General features: G+C 42.9%; 1 protein-coding gene across 3 annotated transcripts in view; it reads right to left on the reverse strand.

Annotated features, from left to right (window-relative positions):
- The window catches only part of GPCPD1 (glycerophosphocholine phosphodiesterase 1), a 733,645-nt gene that overhangs the window by 353,570 nt on the left and 360,845 nt on the right, over window positions 1–19,230 (reverse strand). For all 3 annotated transcript variants that reach the window (XM_078649507.1, XM_078649508.1, XM_078649506.1), the window contains one exon: window positions 11,124–11,178. In XM_078649507.1, coding sequence (XP_078505633.1) covers window positions 11,124–11,178 — 55 coding nt within the window. The remainder of the gene's footprint in view (window positions 1–11,123; window positions 11,179–19,230) is intronic.

Consider the following 19,230-nt stretch of genomic DNA (forward strand, 5'->3'; position numbering starts at 1 on the left):
AACCTGACTGAATTATCTGTCGCACCCACCTGTCTGATGTGATGTTGATCCAGGCAGGAAGGAATTGTTGTAGTCTTCCCCCAACTGGAGTGGAATGTGGTGGGAGAAGTGGAGGGAAGTCATTGGGCAGGGGTGGAGGCAGAGCGGGAGTTATTGGTTTTGCCTCTGCCTTTGTTGTTACACCTGTAATCTCCTCTTTGGTAGCCTCTACTGTAGGTGGATTTGGTAGGGGATTTGTAAGACGTAGAGGGACTATCTGATGAGTATCCCCTGGTGATGCCTCTGTAAGATGAGCGGCGAAAGGAGCGTCTGGGAGCTTGCGACTGCAAGGCTCCCATAGATTTAGCTGTGTTCGTACCCTTTTTCATTTTCTCAAGGGATACGTCCACATTCTTCCCAAATAAGTGTTGCTCATCAAAGGGTTGGTTTAGGATGGCACTTTGTACTTCAGGTTTGAAACCTGAAATGCGTAGCCAGGCATGCCTACGCAACAGGACACTGGTGTTATTTGCCCTTGAATCTTGATGTTTTTACCCTCTATATAAGCTCATTTGCCCTATTTTGGTATTTATCTGGAAGGTGCTACATTATGGATTCTAATTCATCATAATGTGCCCTGTCGTATCTTGCAAGTAGTGCCAGAGTATTGGCAATATGCCAAATGTTTGCTGCCTGTGACGCTGTTCTTTTACCGGATACATCAAGGAGCTTAGACTCTATCTGGTGTGGGAGCCTCGCCTGATGTTTGTGAATTTGCTCTTTTGCGTGCGTTGGAGACTACAAGGGAGTCTAATGGTGCAGGCCCTTTAATGTAGGCTAGATCTGAGGGGGCAGCCTTCTACTTCTTCTTAATTCGGGGGTTGATGATTCGAGCCCTAACTGGATCTTTGAAGACTTCTGGCGCGTGCTTAATAACCCCTTTAGCAAATTATCACAGAGGAAACCCATTAAACCAATAAGGCATCTGGGAAAATAAACTAAGCTAAATATAGTGATGCCTATGGTATTATTTATCCAAACTAGTATAAAGACCGATACCAAAAATGATCTGTCCTATGTTTTTTTAAAACATTACTACTTAACTGAATCTCTATTTTACTTCCTTTTTATTCATCTAATAGCTATCCAGACTTTTAAATAAATCAACATAAACAAAGAACTGGTTTGCATAATTTTTTAGTAGTAAACCAAATCTCTATAGGGATATTTACCTTTTTTACATATATATATATATATATATATACATATTTATCTCATTTAACATGCATATATTTACAATGTGCCAAAAAAAAAACAACATAAGTGTGACAAAGCAACAAAACTTTTTCTTGAACCCTTTTTAAGGTTCAAATGCCCAGCAATTTCAACAAGGAAATGTATGGTACTTTATTTTTTGACCTTAATTCCTTCATCAAGATCACCACATTCAGTACTGGAGCCTACAAAGCTGAAAATCACTTTGTGCTTCTTTTCTTCAAGGCTCTCATCCAATTTTTCAAATTAAATTTTTAATGTTTTTGGTGTCAGATTATAAAAACAGTCGACGCTTTTCAGCCTCTGAACTATTAAGGCCTCTTCAGGTCTTTGGGCAAAAAATACACAAATTACCTACAAAATACAAAAACAAAAGGAATATTTACATATATACAAAATTGCGACTAAAAACGGTCACGAATTACAAAACACCGAGTCCAGAGTGACCATCCTACTTATAGAGGTGACAGGTACCTGAAGGTACATTGGCAACCATACATAAATCAAAAACACCACATAAAGTGCAAGAGCGATAGATCTCTAGGAACCAGGAAAGCGAAGATAAAACGCAAAGGAAATAACAACCTTATAGAAGTGATCAAATCAATATCTCAGAGATAAATGCCCAACGTGCCCAGAGGGGATATTAGGTAATCTATCATGCAAGATCCAGAAAAAACCATCTCGAAAGCATAGCTACCTGCATAAAATTTGCAGTCAAAATTCGTTGCGTAATTTGAACAAAGTGATGCTTGCCCTGACCAAAAATGGGCGCTTTCAATGCAGGAACGGCGACCCAAACTCGATATTTCTAAAAATAGAATTAAACAGGGGCATTACACTCTATCGTACGTTTAAACAAAGCATGTGACTGACACGAACCGTGTACAGCCCTTACCTTGCCGTTATAGCGTGTGACTCAAAATCGTCCCGATCAAGATAAATCTCAAGTAAACCGGGGCAGTGCTGTGTGGATTTCAGCACAGAGAAGGAGGTACAGGAATACAAACAAAGTTCCTTCTCACTCGGCAATCTCTAAATGGCTCACGTCTCAGTGTTTGTCTCGCGTGCCATATTAAGGCGTAAACATTGAAACAGGACTACTTTAGGAAAGCGAGGACAAACACTAAAAAAGGACTGGTATTATGGTTAACAATATTACCCAAGCATCATGGCCGCATATTATATAGCAAGGCGAAACTACCCATGCAACAAGGATCGAATCCTACCTCCTTTTTTCACACTAAAACGTGGAAAAATAGATACAATTTAAAAAAAAGGAATTAAGAAAAACTAATTAAAAAAATAATAATAATAAATGGGAAGCCTAAATAAAAAACCTGCCCATTGGACAGTGTGTCATATTAGCTCATTTCTAAAATAACATCACATCAAACTAAAGGAAAGAGTAAGAAACTAATATTAACACCTTATATCCCAGTGAGATTGCCTCCACCTCGTACATTCTAAAGCAGTTATTCTACAGTTTGTCAAAAAATTGATACATATAGAAATCCCAGTTGTATACACAGTCTCACTTTATACAGGTACAAATCTCATCATATTTAACTCAGCAGCGACCAAATCTCATCTCTATCATTTCAACCTGATTTTGAGGTTTGTTACTTCTCAATCAGTCTACCTTCAAGGTGGCTGAGTTTAATTTCTGTCTCTCTTTTGTTCATGCTCGTGACAAGACACAAAACTGACCAATGAATATTTTTTACAGAATGATTATGAGCCAGAAAATGGCTTACCAAAGGTGCCCCTGTGATTTCGCATTTTATTCTTGATTTATGTAGCAAAACACGGGTTTTAACTGCCTGAATGGTTTGCCCAATATAACATTTCTCACACGGACATTTTATACAGTAAATGAGATTTTTTGAATTACAATTAGAAAATTATCTCTGTATATGATTTATGTGCCCTTGATGTTAATCTCCTTTGAGTCCTTTGTAAGATCACATGCCATACAGTTATGGCATTTAAAGTGACCCAATACCGGAGGTAAACCAAGCAGATCTCTTGTGTCTCTTTACACAACCTTATCTGTGGTGATTGAAGATCTTACCAACTGACTACGGATATTCTGACCTTTCTTAAATGCGAACAATGGTTTAGGTATTTCAAGCTCATCCAACACTTTCCAATTTTTTGGGATTATTGTTTTGACCTTATTAGCTCGAGGGTCGAAGGTTAACACACAAGTGAGTGGAATGTTAGCGTTATCCTGGTCTTTTGGTACCAGCAATGTTTCTCTAGGAGTGTACCAAGCTCTTTTAAGAGCTACTTTAATCAATCTTTTTGGATAACCTCGTTTCTCAAGTTTTTCTTTCAATTTATTGGCATGGAAAAAGTACTGATCTTTATTACTGCAATTCCTTCTAATTCGGAGGAATTGACCGTACGGTAAATTTTCTGTTAAGGTCCGTGGGTGGTTACTAGTGAAGTGTAATAAGGTATTACGGTCTGTAGGTTTTGTATACAGACTTACACACAATTTACCTTCTTCATGCTCAATGTATACATCCCAAAAATTAATTTTATTGGGATCGCTTGACACCGTAAAATTGAATTCACACGTTCTACAATTCAACCAATTGTGAAATTCCGTAAGTTGTGTCACATCACCGTTCCAAATCATAAAAATGTCATCAATATAGCGACACCAAAACTCCACTTGATGTTTATATGGGTTGGTGTCGCTATATATCCACTTTTGTTCAAATTGGGCCATCACAAGGTTAGCAATTTCCGGTGAAAAACCACACCCCATGGCTACCCCCGATGTCTGAAGGAACAATTTGTCTTTAAAATTGAAGAATTTTTTTTTCAAGCACAATTGGGCTAAATTAACAATAAATTTAGTGGGTACTTGATGGGGGCGATCTCTCAATTCAAGGACAAACTCAAGTACACTCAATGCGTCGTCTTGAGGTATGTTGGTGTAAAGTGATTCGATATCAAAGGTAGAGAGAAGTTGTTCACACGGGTCAAAATTTAACCCCTCTACCTTCGATATCAAATCCATGGTATCACGAATATTTCACAATTGTTCCTGTTCTGGGACGTCGACTCCCTCTTGTAAGATGTCATCTGGGATCGAAGCTGACGAGCAAGCCATTGTTCTTCGAGCTCGTCGGATCCCGAATCGTCTTCCTGGATCGGAAGGAGGCACAAGCGGAACAGTCACTGGCCTCGTGCTCCGTTGAGAGGCAAAGGTTGCACACCTCATGGAGATCGGTGTGGGGAAACTTCGACTCAAATTGAGGACATTTTTTAAATGGCGTCCTTTCCATGAGCTGGAAGATGAGGCCAGGGTATGCCCGAACGTCTTCGTCAATGTCCGGAATCGAAGACTTCGGAATGGAAGAGTAGCGTCGATTGGAAACGGGTTCCAACACATTCGAGCCCGGTAGCGGAAAAAAACAATCCGAGGATGGAGCCGATGCCCATGCGCAATATAATCCAAAGGGGGAGTCACCTATCCAGTGACTTCCAAAGACTTTCCAGGACAAAAACAACTGCAAACATCCGGGCCCAACACTAGGTGGCGAACTATGCACAGTGTGTAATCTGCCGCTCAAATGCCTCGAACATTAGGTTTGCCAATAGCTTAATTGGCAATAATGTCAGGGAGAGCCTGAGAAAAATGAGCATATGGACATTGGGTCTATAAAATAACACTCCTGAAAAAAGTGAATGTCAGGGGTCAAAGAAATCGAGAATGAGGCTTTCACAACGAGGAATAAGTAGCAGATCATAAATACATTTAAGGGACTCTCCAAGTATGATGGCTTGGTCGATGTGGTCCCTTCACCATATGTAATACCACAGAGGAAGACCTTAAATTATGTCAGGCATCGAGCTTTAATGCAGCCACGTTTCCGTGAGAAAGACCACATCTGGCCCCTCTTCCTCAATGAGTGAAAATAAATAAAGTTTATGACTGCACATTAACCTGCTGTTAATCATAAATATGCATCACCCATGCCACACTATTAGCCCAGCAGAGAAACTAGCAGATAGGTGGAAGAGGAAAGCTCTTGCACTGAAGGTTCAATTTATTTAAGCGGGCGAATTTAAGAGTTACCTATAAGGCTTGTGATTGATTGGAAGAATAAGAGCTCTTGGCTGGGTTGGGAGAGGCAGGGTTCTAGACCCCTGGTCCCTGCCACAACGGAGAAGCTACGCACGAACCTCAAGCTCCAGGCAAATGGGTGGGCATTGGTGTTGTGAGAAGGACCCTTACTGCCTTACAGGTGGGTTATTCTCTGTATACTTCAAATCCAAAAATTCAAGGATCCTGACCCAACTACTACCCCAAATGTTAATACCAAAAACAGATTTCCTGGCATGCGACAATGGAAGTGGAGCAAGCAGGGCTTAGACGCGTGCGGTGAGGACTGCTGGGATAGGAGACATGCACAAGAGGGCAGCCACAGGGATTGCTTGACACTGCCCCAAAGAAATATTAGATTATTTTACCTTGAGTTGTACTAAAAAAAGAGGACAGAAAAAAAAATAAAGGCAGGATATGATGCAACGTACTGCATTGAAAACTTAAAGGTCCTTCCGTATTGTATCTATTAATTGCAGGACATGTCCCTGCTCCGGAACGCAAGGTCTCTTCTGTATTTTAGATGGCCTGGTATTGGAAAAGTGTTAAACTTGACTATCTGTGCTGGTATTCAATGACTAGCCTGTACTACCAGAATGTTGAAAGAATTGATCCATTGGAACATACTCCAGAGGATGAGGTACTACTGTAGAGTCTATTGATTGGATCTCGAACCCCACTCCTTTACCCCCACAAAAAAATAGTCATCCAACACAGGCAAGGAGAGGCCCCTTGAGAGCATTAATAAGAGCGCATCCATTCATAAAAAGTTCCTAGCTTTAGAGGAAAACGGTTGTTCCAACTTGTGCTTTCACCATTATAATGAATGAATGAATGAATGAATGAATGAAGGGAATCTTGTATCGCGCAACTTAGCCCAAGGGCATCAAGGCGTCTAAGCAGGTCCAATAATATGTAGTTACCGATGAAGTACTCTACAGATACGCTTGAGAAAAAAGCCAGCTTTTCAATACTTTGCGAAACAGAGCAATCGACTGTTGCCCCAGCAGTTCGGGAGGAAGAGAGTTCCATAGCGTGGGTACAACCGAGGAAAATGCTCTGCCTCCCCATTTGGCTCTTACAAACTTGGGAACCTCAAGAAGATTTTTATTAGAGGAGCGAAGGGGTCGACTAGGAGAGTAGAGATGAATAAGTGACTTAAGACCCACAACACCCGTGCTATGAAGGGCCCCATAGGCAAGACAAAGAATCTTAAAAGATCTCCTGGATTGAATGGGAAGCCAATGTAGACTTCTCTGGGCTGCCGTGGCAAGTCTAGGAAGGTTTAAAACCATCTTTGCCGCCGTGTTCTGGACCATCTGGAGACAATGGATAAGGCTCTTATTTATGCCCACATAGAGGGCATTACAGTAGTCCAGTCTTGAGGAGACTAATGCCACAGTGGCCAGCTTGCGGGCTTCAGGAGAGAGATAATGGGCAATCTTTCTGAGGACCCTGATGATACCACAACAGGTGGAGACAGTCCTACTGACCTGACGGTCAAAGGAGAGAGCAGTGTCCACCAGAACTCCTAAGTTTTTAGCAAACTGACGGGGAAGAGGGCAGTCCCCGAGAGAGGCAGGCCACCAATCTTTAGACCAGATATCCTGGCTGCCCCCGAAAATCAGCACCTCAGTTTTCTCCCCGTTTAGTTTCAGGAAGTTCTGTACCATCCACTGAGACACGGCCTCCATACAGTTCCTGAAGTTCAAGGCAGAATCCTTCAAGGGCTGCGTAAGGGAGACCATTATTTGAGTGTCATCAGCTACTTCCAGCCCAAAAGATCTAACTACCCTGGCAAGTGGAGCCACATAGATGTTAAATAATGTAGGGCTCAATGAGGAGCCCTGGGGGCCCCACAATGCACAGGTTTAGGGGCAGAAAGAAACTGGCCCAGCTTCACTCTCTGTTCCCTTTCATTTAGAAAGGAAGCCAGGGGGCTCAGTGCAAGATCTCCGACCCCTATGTCCCTGAGGCGGGTGACCAGAATGGATGGAGACAAAGTGTCAAACGCCGCCGTCAGGTCCAGCAGGACCAGGAGGGTGGTATGGCCCTTATCAACCTGGCAGCGGATGTTATTAACAACAGCCGTAAGGGCAGTCTCAGTACTATGAGATCTCCTAAAGCCATGCTTGGAGAGGTCCAAAAGAGCAGAGTCCCCTAGGAAGGAGCTAAGGTGCCGATTAAGATGAGATTCCAGCATCTTTGCAGGGGCAGGAAGAAGTGAAATGGGGCGGAAGTTTTTCAAAACCCCTGGATCTAAAGTGGACTTTTTAAGAAGGGGTTTAACAACCGCCATCTTCCATAAAGAGGGGAACACTCCCTCCGAAATCGCACGATTCATGACATTCATGAGGAGGAGGATAAGCACATCCCAACAGGCCTTCAGGACTTTAAGCGGGCAGGGATCTAAGGGGGAGCCCGATTTGGTGTTATCCAAGAGCTGTGTCATCAGTTCAGGAGTAAGAAGGGGAAAGGCCAGGAAACGGGGGGGTGTCCATCAGACAAGCTCCGATCTCTGGAGGAAGCAAAGTCAATAGGAGAGGGCATACCCAGATTCAGGGATTCAAGAGAGCTGTAGATATCAGCGATCTTTGAGTGGAAAAAGGCCGAGATATTATCACACAACTCCTGAGAATCCTCTATCGAATCAACTACCTGGGGAGAGGATATAGAGTCTATGATTTTAAAAAGATCTCTGGGGGAGTTAAGAGAAGCAGTGATCTTGGAGAAATAGGCCCGCTTTTCCTCCACAATGGCTAGTTTGTAATCCTTTAGACAGAGTTTATGTTGTTCCCTCTCTAAGGGATCCAGCTGGGCCCTCCAGAGCCTCTCCTGTTTACGACACCCTTGTCTCAACAGCCTAAGTCTGTCCGAGAACCAAGGGGCCGACTGACTCTTTCTCGCAGAGTAATGCAATTTGAAGGGGGCCACGATATCCAAAGCCTCTGAGATAGTACTTGCGAGTTCAAGGGCAGCAGAATTAGCATCCTGCAGTTCAGCAGGCGCCAGATCATTCAAAAAAGGAGAGAGAACCACATTATTAATGGCTTTAAGGTTCCTTCTAAGTTCCCACTTCTTGGCGTCCGGAAGAGAAGGAAGAGCATCCTGAAATGACAGCTCTAGCGGGATGGCCGCATGGTCGGACAAAGCTAAGGGAACCGGAGGGCCCACCTTCAACCTGGGGTCATTGGAAAAGACTCCGTCGAGTGTATGCCCAGCCAGATGAGTAGGACCAACCACCAATTGAGTCAGACCACAGGAATCCAGGGTATCTAGGAGAATCTGGGTGTCTCTAGATCCCGTATTTTCCAAATGGAAATTGAAGTCACCCAGGAGAGTAATATTGGGTCTCTCAATAAATGGCTCTAGCAACTTACTCAGATCCTGACTAAAAAAAGATCTAAGACCCAGCTGTCTTTAAAACAGGAGGCCAGAGAAAGAGACAGAGGGAGTGGAGTTGATGGAAAAGTACAAGGCCTAAAAAGGGTCAGAGGAAGTGGAAAGAAACTCAGTACGACATATAAGGGAATCCTTGTAAAGAATTCCTATTCCTCCTCCTCGACGACCAATTCTATCCATCCTGGCCAGGGCATACCCAGTGGGAATAGCATCTAATAAATCAGGTCCCGAGGTATCGGAGGCCCAGGTCTCTGTAATGAACAACCACGTAGGTTTCCTATCAGAGACAAAATCCCTAAAAGCAATGTTGTTTTTTATTAAGGACCTAGCATTGATAAGAAAACCCCTTTCAGTCGTTAGGTTGGGAGCGGACTTAGAGGCGCCAGTGCACAGCTGAGTCTTCCGGAGATTAGCGTTTCCGGAGACACTACTCAAACATCCACAACCCAACCTACCTGAGAAAGCCTATGGGGCAGTAGTATAACCACAGGGCTTGGCTAGAGGATTCAGCGCCAGCAACAACTGCTTAGAATAACAGAAACCTACTTGCAAACCAGTAGAGGCCAGCCCAGACTCCCAGGCGTGATCTCATCGCGGACGGGCGCAGACGGGCTGGACTTAGGCGCAACTTCGGCGCGCGCCCACTGAGCGCGGAAGAAGTCACGAGTACTAAATAGGGCCGCCCCTGAAGAAACTGCCTACATCATGAGACATTAACTACAATGAAAAACTAGGCAAGGATCTGAAGAGGGAGTTTGGAAAAGCTCTGTAGCATGTACTGCTACATTTCAGATATGAACAATTGGTCAACCTTTACTCTGCCTAAGCATCAAGCAGGTTGTTCAACTATTAGTATCTACACCGGTGAGTTGCAAACAGTTTTTTCTTTTTTGCTTTGAAGACAAAGTCGTGGCACACGCTATCAAAGATGAAACAGGTAAGACCAGGAAATTTTTAAAAATACAGGTGGGTCAGGAAGATAATTTCAGAACGTGAATCAAGTATGAAAAAGCTCACAATCTATCAATGAAAAATTAACAAACATGGATATACACCTGAGCAAAAAACAGAAACGTGGATACGTAGAAGGGTAACCCTCAGCTAGGAACATTAGAAAAGTATTAGGCATGAATAAAGGTTTTCCCACCCAAAACGAAGTTCGCAGTGCATCAAGTTATTGGATATGGAATAGGTCAAAAGTATTAAAATATACCCTTATGGGCATCAAAACAAAAGTGTTTTGCAATCATAGTCATGTGAAAGAGATGCTAAAATCCCCAGTTGTTTAACACACCGTTTTAAATTATTTCTTAGGCAAGGCTTATCGACCCAGAGGCAGACACTCTACGAAAAAAAAAAAATACAACATATTTATATTTTTTGAATTATTTGTTTATTAAAAAATGTACAATTAAAGGTAGTAGGTTTGATGTTGGTTCCTGGTTACAAGAGGTTTATATTCACATGTTTTGTTAGGATAGGGTTCTTCTCAGCAAGATTAGCCAGTCTGAAAACAATCTGTGTCCAGGTTGCATTCACTGCTTTGCGAATATCACCTTTTGTGTGCCAGCTAATTGCAATTAATTCAAAGTGAGCAGTCAAGCAGACTTGAGGAAAATACGAAAACCTTGAATTAATAAGACAGTCCTTAAAAATACAATTCAGGTCAAAGTGATAAGTGAAATGCTGGACAATCATGACCACCGGCAATTGATCTTGGCAGCATTCTATTAGAGCCTTGTTTTGTTCACTATGTCGTTACAGAGAAGAAAAACTGTGTGGATTTATCTTGTCTCCAACCCAAAAAGGACCTTTCCTTCTAACCAATCAGGCCAGTCCTCTGCTGAACAAGAACACAAGCAACCTCAGACATGTTTCATTTGCACAGGGATCGTAGCACATTTAGAGGGCCCACATATCATGTTTGATCATTCTGCCAATTTGCTTAGACAAACAAAAATCTTGGTACTGAAGTGCCAGAATTCATCTTGACCACTGCAAATTCGTATTGCCACTGTTTTTGACAGAATGAACCGCAGTTAGAATTCAAGTATTCCAATACATCACATTTTGCTTCTCTCTGTGTCCTTCTCCAATGAGTCATCAAGTACATATTGAGTTTGGATCCAACCACTAATTGTTATAGCAAGTCACATGAATCTAGATCAAACTCTGCTCAAAGAATTGTTTACATCTACATGAACATTTATAATTCTAGGAACCACAGTTCTTGTGATGCATTAGTAGAGGGGTTAGAAGAAAGCTAAAAAAAATGGGATAGTTGCAGTTTACTTTAGATCTAATCATTAAGGTATAGACAGATTTGTAATAGTAAGAAACATACATGGCTTGCTGCATTCTTCAGTGAAGCAATTGTGTTTTCTCGGATCTTAGCAAGTCTGTAAAGACACAAATGGAGAAAGTGTAGATTATAACCCTGTAAACAGCATCAAATACCAGGCTGTGGTTTCATCAGTTCAAACTTATGTCAAAAGGTACACTCATCAGGGCTATGGAGGCCATTTTGGTAAGTTGGCGATAAGAAAAAAATTACTTAGCATTTTTTCACTCAAATATATTTAAAAACACAAAATACCAAAAAGACATATTGATAGTTTCAATTTTGCATGACGGAAAGTTACTTGCATTGTACTCTTAGTTCTCCTTTTTGGGTTTCTTCACTGAAGTCATAAGCAGTGAATATTTCTGCCCATTTCTGGGATCTTGGAGCACATTTATAAGATATTCTTTGGAAAGTAAATTTTAACAAGAAAGAATTGCAGCTTACATGGGGCTAAATTTGATGACTAATTTTTTCCACAAAAAGTAGGCCCTTAATTAAACAGCCACTTATGTCTGAAGAGAAAGATGGCCATCCTTCTGCATATTTTTGTACTGTTACAAAGGGTTATTTGATATGAAAAGCCTCACATATGAGCAGTGCTTCAAGGCTTGTCTTGATATTAAATCTTTTCTACATTGCTAATCCAGTTGTCAACGAGGAGTAGGCAGCAGGCGTGTAGAATAGTGTTGATGATGCATGCCAGCAAAAGTGACTTATCTAGAAGGGATTGTAGAGATTTTCTCTGGGAGGATCTCGAGAGGGGGCAACAGGATACCTTAGGAACATGTATGGCTCACAGTTCATCTATTTCTCAGAACTTATTAGCCTCTAGGATTGTGCAAATGCAAATTTTCTATGTCATTTAGTATCCTGTGTGACCTCTATGAATAAAAGTGCCACATCTCCACAAAGTGAGAGCCTGGTTCATGATTTTATTTCCTGCTTTGTTTTTAACACAAGAAAAACACTTGACAAAATGTGAAAGAAGATTATAGAATTCTTTTTTTTTTTTTTTTCAAGGATAGTCAGTCAGAAAGCACTGGAAAACATTCTCAGTCTCTGATTAGGTTGAATGCAAAGGGAAAAAATTAGTTTGGAAAGATTTTCATGTCGAGTAGCAAAAAAATGTGTAGGTCAGTGCTCAGGGGTCTTGTTTAAATGCTTAAAAAGAGAACCAAGTGACTGCCACTCCAGGGCATAATGGGATACCAATACTTGCAGCTCTATTAAACGCCAAAGTAGTGGATTTTTTTCCATTTAAATTTCTTTTCATTGCCAAAATAAATCAGATACATTTAGACTATAGCTAGGCTTTTTAATTCTAAATAGTCAATGTATACACAAATGAACACAAATATTTGATGAAAGTGCTCTGGGACCAACACATGGGCAGTATTATTCACTGCTTACGAATATCAATGAAGATTCCACAAAGGAAACGTAATTAAGAAATGTAATTACCTATGTAAACAGGTTAACTATTTCAGTTTGATAGTCAACATTAAAACGGCAATGTGGTGACCAGAATTCCTTTCTTTTCTAATTGTGTCAGCATCATATTGTGTAAAATGCAATAAGGAACCATTCAAATGACAAGATATATTAGCTGTTGGTTACCCTAAACCTTGTCACGGGTTAGAGTGCACTACCACAATCGCTTCATATAGGATTGCTTTAGCATGCACAATTCAAGTACCGTACATACAAAAGAGGGGGTATTCTTATAGACGTCTTTCTGTTACCAAACATTAGCAACTTTGTGGTACACAACTTGGCAGAAATTGAAGTTTGGACAAGAGTATGCGAGCATACCCTACACATATCTACCAATTCCTAATGGCTGAGATGGAGTAGTTTCTGTCCTGTAAATCCAGTTCTGTAGTAGGGGTATATCTGTTATAGTCATAATCGAGTGAATAGTTCCTCCCATGTGCGTGGACCCTGGAGCAATCAAAAATAATCTCTTAAGTTGTCAAAAAATGCAGAACTGCACAGACACTTAAGAGAGAATTTAAAGACAGATAATGCAGCCTATATCCACGGGCTACACTGTCCAGTACTTCAACTAGAAATTCCACCAAAAATAGACAAACAGCACAGCCTGTCCATATTTCTCCACATAGAAAAACTTGCCTTCACCAGCAAAACCCTCGGGAATGATAGAGAGGAAGGAGTGGAAAGACAAGCCCCATAGGTTGCCATTATGTGGCTCAGAACAGGATACTGTGCCTTTAAGAAAACTTTCCAGAACTCTCTCAGTATCCCAGAATGCACTGCAGGCCCCTTTTACTTTCAGTTCTTTTTGAAGGCATAACACGCCAGACCTGTAGCATTCATCACATGAATATCTCTCTCCACCGGGGAGGAGGGCGGGCGCTTATGACTATAACAGAGCTACCCCTACTACAGAACTGGAGTTACAGGACAGAAACTACTCCTTCTGTAGTAGGGGATCTCTGTGTATAGTCATAATCTAGTGAATAGAATGGCAAGCCCATCCCCCACATCAAAGCGGCGGTGGAGAAAAAGAAGTAACACCACTACTGTGCGAACAGATTTCGCAGCGAAGCCTGCCCAACCTGAGCGTCTGTCCTGCCATCAGTGTCCAGACAGTAATGCTTAGCAAAGGTATGGACCGACTTCCAAGTGGCTGCCTTGCAGATTTCTGCAATTGGAACATTACTTAGCAAAGCAGTCGTGGCAGCTTTGCCCCTGGTGGAATGAGCCTTAGGTTAACCCCCTAAGGTCTTATTAGCCTTCTGGTAACACAATTGTATACAGGACACAATCCACCTCGAGATGGACTGTTTTGAGGTAGCAAGACCGGTCCTGACTGATCCATAATTGATAAACAATTGGTCTGACCTACGAATATCTTTGGTTTTATCCAGATACAATTTCAACACCCTCCTGACATCCAGGGAATGCAGAGACATTTCCGCTGGAGATGAAGGATTCTGAAAAAACGTAGGTAAAGTTATGGTCTGGTTAACATGGAAATCAGATATAACCTTCGGAAGAAATTTAGGGCGAGTATGCGTAACAACCTTCGCAGCATGAAATACAGTAGAAGGTTCTTGGCAACACAACGCCTGAATTTCACTCACCCTGCGGGCCGATGTAATGGCCACGAGGAACGCCGCCTTCCAGGACAGGTGCTGCAACAAAGCCTTATGAATAGGTTCAAAAGGCTCCTTCAATCAATCTGGACAGCACCACGTTCAATTCCCATGAAGGCGAAGGAAGCCGGACAGGAGGGAACACTTTCTTCAAGCCTTCCAAAAAATCTTTGATCACAGGGATCTGGAAGAAGGAAGTCTGTGAAGGGCATTTCCTGTAGCCAGTCAGCGCAGCGAGAGGAACCTTAATGGAATGGACATTAAGGCCAGACTGCGCCAAATGTAGAAGATACGGAAGGATGACATCTTCCTTACACGTCGTTGGGTCATAGTTCTTGGACTTGCACCAGATGCAAAATCTTTTCCACTTGAAAGCATAGGAAGTCCTAGTGGAAGGTCGCTTAGCCTTCTTCAGTATGTCCATACAATCTTCTGGTAGATTCAAATGCCCATTTTGCACTATCTCAGGAGCCATGCCGCCAAACTCAAAGACGAGAGGTTGGGGTGCACCATCTGCCCCCCGAACTTCGTAAGAAGGTCGGGCCGGCACGGCAGCCGTATGTGAGGAAGGAGAGACCGGTGAAGCAGGTCCGTGAACCACCACTGCCTGGGCCATTCCGGGGCAATCAGGATCACCCGCGCCCTGGACTGGGACAGCTTGATGAGCACCGCCGGAATCAGGGGAATGGGTGGAAAAGCGTACAGAAAGCTGTTCACCCAGTTGATCTATAACGCATTCCCCAGCGTCCCCTGCTGGTAGTACCTGGAGGCGAAGTCTCGGCATTTGCGGTTTTCGGCGGTGGCGAACAGATCTACGTCTGGAGTCCCCCACCTTGCGAAGACTTCTCCTAGTACTTCGTCGTTTATGACCCATTCGTGGTTTTCCTGAATCAGTCTGCTCAGTGCGTCGGCCTGAACATTCTGCACACCTGGTAGATGGGTAGCAGTTATCGGTCCTCTGGCTAGAAGCCAATGCCAGATCGCCTGCGCCTCCTGCGACCGAGTGCGCGATCTCGAGCCCCCCTGCCTGTTGAGGTAATACATCGTGGTCGTATTGTCCGTCTGTACAAGCAGAGAGTTGGTCTGGAAGGATGGAAGAAAGGCCTTCAGTGCCAAGTGAACAGCTCTGAGTTCCAGGAAATTGATGCGATACGTGGACTCCGACTGGGACCACGTTCCTTGTATCTGTAAGTCTCCGGAGTGCGCCCCCCAGCCGTGGAGAGACGCATCCGTCACGATAGTCTGTGTGGGAATGTCCTTGCTGAGAGGGGAGGAGTCAAGATGGCGGGCTGAAACCGCCGAGTGAGGACGCTACATGATTCTGCTCTGCTCCGCCGAGATTCTGCCTTGAGGGGTCAGCGTTCTTGCGAGCAGGGAGATATGTGAGATCGGGGAGTGGAGAAAACTACAGATATTCAGAGGCACCGAGACCTTGTTTTGAGCTGCGTGATATTTGAGACCAGTGAGCAGAGAGCGGAGAAACTACAGATTTTCAGAGTTGCCGAGAGTCTGTTTCGTGCGGCGCTTGGCTTTCTGTGTCGGAGAGCTGAGGAAACTACAGACATTCAGAGCTGGTGAAGTAGAGAGAAGCGGAGAAGCGGAGAAGCGGAGAGACGCACAATTATATGGGATTACGTGTGTTCAGTCTCTGGCTGGAAAGATAAAGAAGCTCAATGATAAGGGCACTGTTACAGTTAAGCAATAATACCTCTCGTACCTTCCGCATCTGGTTCTATGCGGTAGTTCGACCGGTCACCACGCCGGGAGACAGAGGGAGAGGGAGAGGCGGAGCTGGTTCACCTCAGCGGACTGCACACCTGTACCTGGAAACAGCCTTCACAGGTGCTCAGCGGCAGCTACAGCGAGCAGAAGCGGAGGAATCAGGGGAATCGATGTCCGGACGGCAGCGGACTACACGGAGCAAGAAGACCGCCCCAGCTGGTAGACCACTAAACGCAAGTACAATGGCTGCAATCACAGGGATAGCTGGGGCTGCAGTTGTGGGGGGGCCTAACAGCAGTAAAGAGACTCAGTCTGTTCAGTTTGCCCAGGAAAACAACGGAGTGGATAAAAACGGTGGGCCAAAAGCAAAAGAGAAAAATGGTATACCGGCTAAAGAGCTCAAAATTCAAACATTGAACAATACTGAGAAGGAAGCTGAAAAACTAGGAAATAACAGATCTAACTCAATAATGGTGGTAAACTCGGATGCGGAAAATGTTAAAGAACTCTCTGCTACCGCTAATCTCTCTTGTACAGATGTGTTAGAAGCTACTCTGGAGACACAGGCAGCGAACAGCAGAACCGCTGAATCCACAGAAGGGGTAGAAGACCCCGAGAGTGCAAAAACTAAAGCTCAACCCCAAGATAAACCAAAAAGCAGCGTGGAGCAGTCCATCTTCGCTACCGAAAATACTAATAATGCCCCAGTCGAAATAACCGAATTAAGGGAGAAAGGAAATGGCGAGAGCACAGTGCTGGATTGCACGTCTGTAGCTGACAATGATGACTCGAATTTAGAGTACGAGGAGTTAACAGAAGACGAGGGAGCTGAAGGAGCACTTAAGAACCCAGCAATTAAAAAAACCACCGTGAAGAAAATTAAAATGAAAGCTAGAACTAAACAAAAAAATGTCCTACTTAAAATAGTCAGCAAGGAAGCTGTTGGAAATAAGAAAAGTCGCTTAATCGACGATAGTCCTCTGAGAAGGTGGATTGAGGCGAAGGGGGGAGTCAAGAGCATGGCTCTAAGATTGTCAGGTGCCAGCCCAGACGAGGCCCTTAATACTCAGGGGGCTCGCAAAACTAATTTTATAGACATTACTAGCGAACATATTCAAGATGATGCCTCTATCAATCAAGAGTCCCTGCAACAATCTGCCTTAGCCACGATTGACTCAGTGCTTGCATCTGGGGCACGCGTAACAGGTACAATCCCCCCGCCTATTTTAACTGATAATAATGTTTCAACTCTCACGGAATTTAATAATGAGACACTTGAATCAGATGATCAAGATTTGGATCTTGTTACCATCAGCTCAGGTCAACTAAATGAGGTAAATGAGGAAAATCAGACTATAATCTCGAAACTGAAACAAACACAGATACCGATTACAGAAACTCCTATCGAGAATATAGCCAATAGTTGTGGAGAAAAGGTCAAAGAAACGAGATCAGATGACTCTCATAGTAAGATACAAGATATACTAACAGGTTCTGGAGTGCTAACTGAAACATGTGCTCAAGTAAAGGTACCACATGAATCTTATGACTCCGCTAATACTAACCCGGCTAGTCTTTTTAGCTTTCTTAATACTCATGAGACTCCAGATCCAACAAGGATGTTCATGAAATCAATAATGCAGACTCTCCTTGAGCAGAGAGCGGAGACTCAACAACAGTATCTGCAACTTAGAGAAGACAACACTAAGATGCAAGAAACAATGAGTACCATCTGCCAAGGCCTGGGAGGCGCGACTAAAGAGATTGAGGATATTAAACAACGCATTGTAGAAGTTGAAGGAGATATTAATAAGACCTCAGCAACCACAAAACAAAATTCTTTAAGAGTTACTAAATTAGAGGCCAAGGTGGCGGATTTGGAAAATCGCGCTCGAAGGCAAAATCTCCGCCTATTTGGTATACCGGAAGGAATGGAGGGGTCCGACCCTAGGACATTTGTGGTGAAACTCTTCCACAGATCCTTTTCTGATCTTGCGGACTGGGACTGGGACTCACAGTTGCAAAGAGTCCATAGACTGCCTCTGATACAAAAGAACACTAATAGTAAATTTCCTCGACCGCTTCTGATTTATTTTGGTAATTTTCTTTTGCGGCAAGCTGTATCACTGAAAGCAAGACCGAACAATCCCGTGACTGTTGATAATTTAACATTTTTTGTGAAATCAGATCTTAGCAAGGGCACCATGGATAAACGTTGGGAGCTTAGGAAGTTGATAGATCCTTTCAAAAATTTGGGGTGCATGGCCTATCTCCAAGAACCTGCTCGTCTCAAAATTATACGAAATGGCAAGGTGTTTTTTTTTTTACAGATTTAGAAGATGCCGAACAAGCTCTGGAAAAACTCTCTAGGGAAAATGAAAGAGAAAAACAGAATGAAAACTAAATAGTATATCGGCTAAACTGTTGTAGGTTAAAAAAGAACGAGCAAACAAGGAGCTATGTAACTGCTACGAAATTAAGTAATTGTGGCATGAGCATGAGCAGATTATCATGATGGCTTTCTCTCTCTGCTGCCTTTTCAGCGGCAGCACTAGATAGAGGGGTGCTCCCCCCTAAGGGACGGGTGGGTGCGTGGGCCTCGCTTGGGTCCAGGCAGGGGAGGGTCTGACCATTTTGGTCAGGGGTGGGGGGGAAAAATGTGTGTAAAAAATGGATCGCAGGATTCGATTGTCGCTTTAAGTTTAAATAAAGAAAATGGAATATATATGAAAAGGGCAAAGGCAGTCGGGAGAAATTTGTACTGGATAACCAATAGGATAGTAATATGTCTAAATTAAGAATATTAAGTTGGAATGTGGACGGCCTGAATAGTAAAAATAAGAGAAACTTAGTAAAAGAGGAGATTAAGATGTATAACCCGAATATAGTTCTACTGTCAGAAACACATATTAAATATCAAGACCGTAAGTTGCTTTCACAATTGAATTACAATTTGGTGGTATGCTCTACTTTAGATGAGACCATAAGAGGGGTAGCTATTTTAATACAACGAGGTGCTAGATATGTAACAACAAAAACTGCATCAGATGTTCGTGGGAGGTGGGCAATTGCACAGATACAATGTGATAACTGCAAGATAGTATTATGTGTAATATATGGACCAAATATCGACGACCCTAGGGTTTTTGAAGAATTAAGTTTATACTTACTGGATTGGGAAGGAGAATTAGTATTAGCTGGGGATTTTAATTGTACTATCAATTATAAAATTGATTCCACCGGGCAAAGTAAACTTAAAAGAATGA

Source organism: Lissotriton helveticus, chromosome 6 (assembly GCF_964261635.1).
Source record: "Lissotriton helveticus chromosome 6, aLisHel1.1, whole genome shotgun sequence".
Taxonomy (NCBI): Eukaryota; Metazoa; Chordata; class Amphibia; order Caudata; family Salamandridae; genus Lissotriton; species Lissotriton helveticus.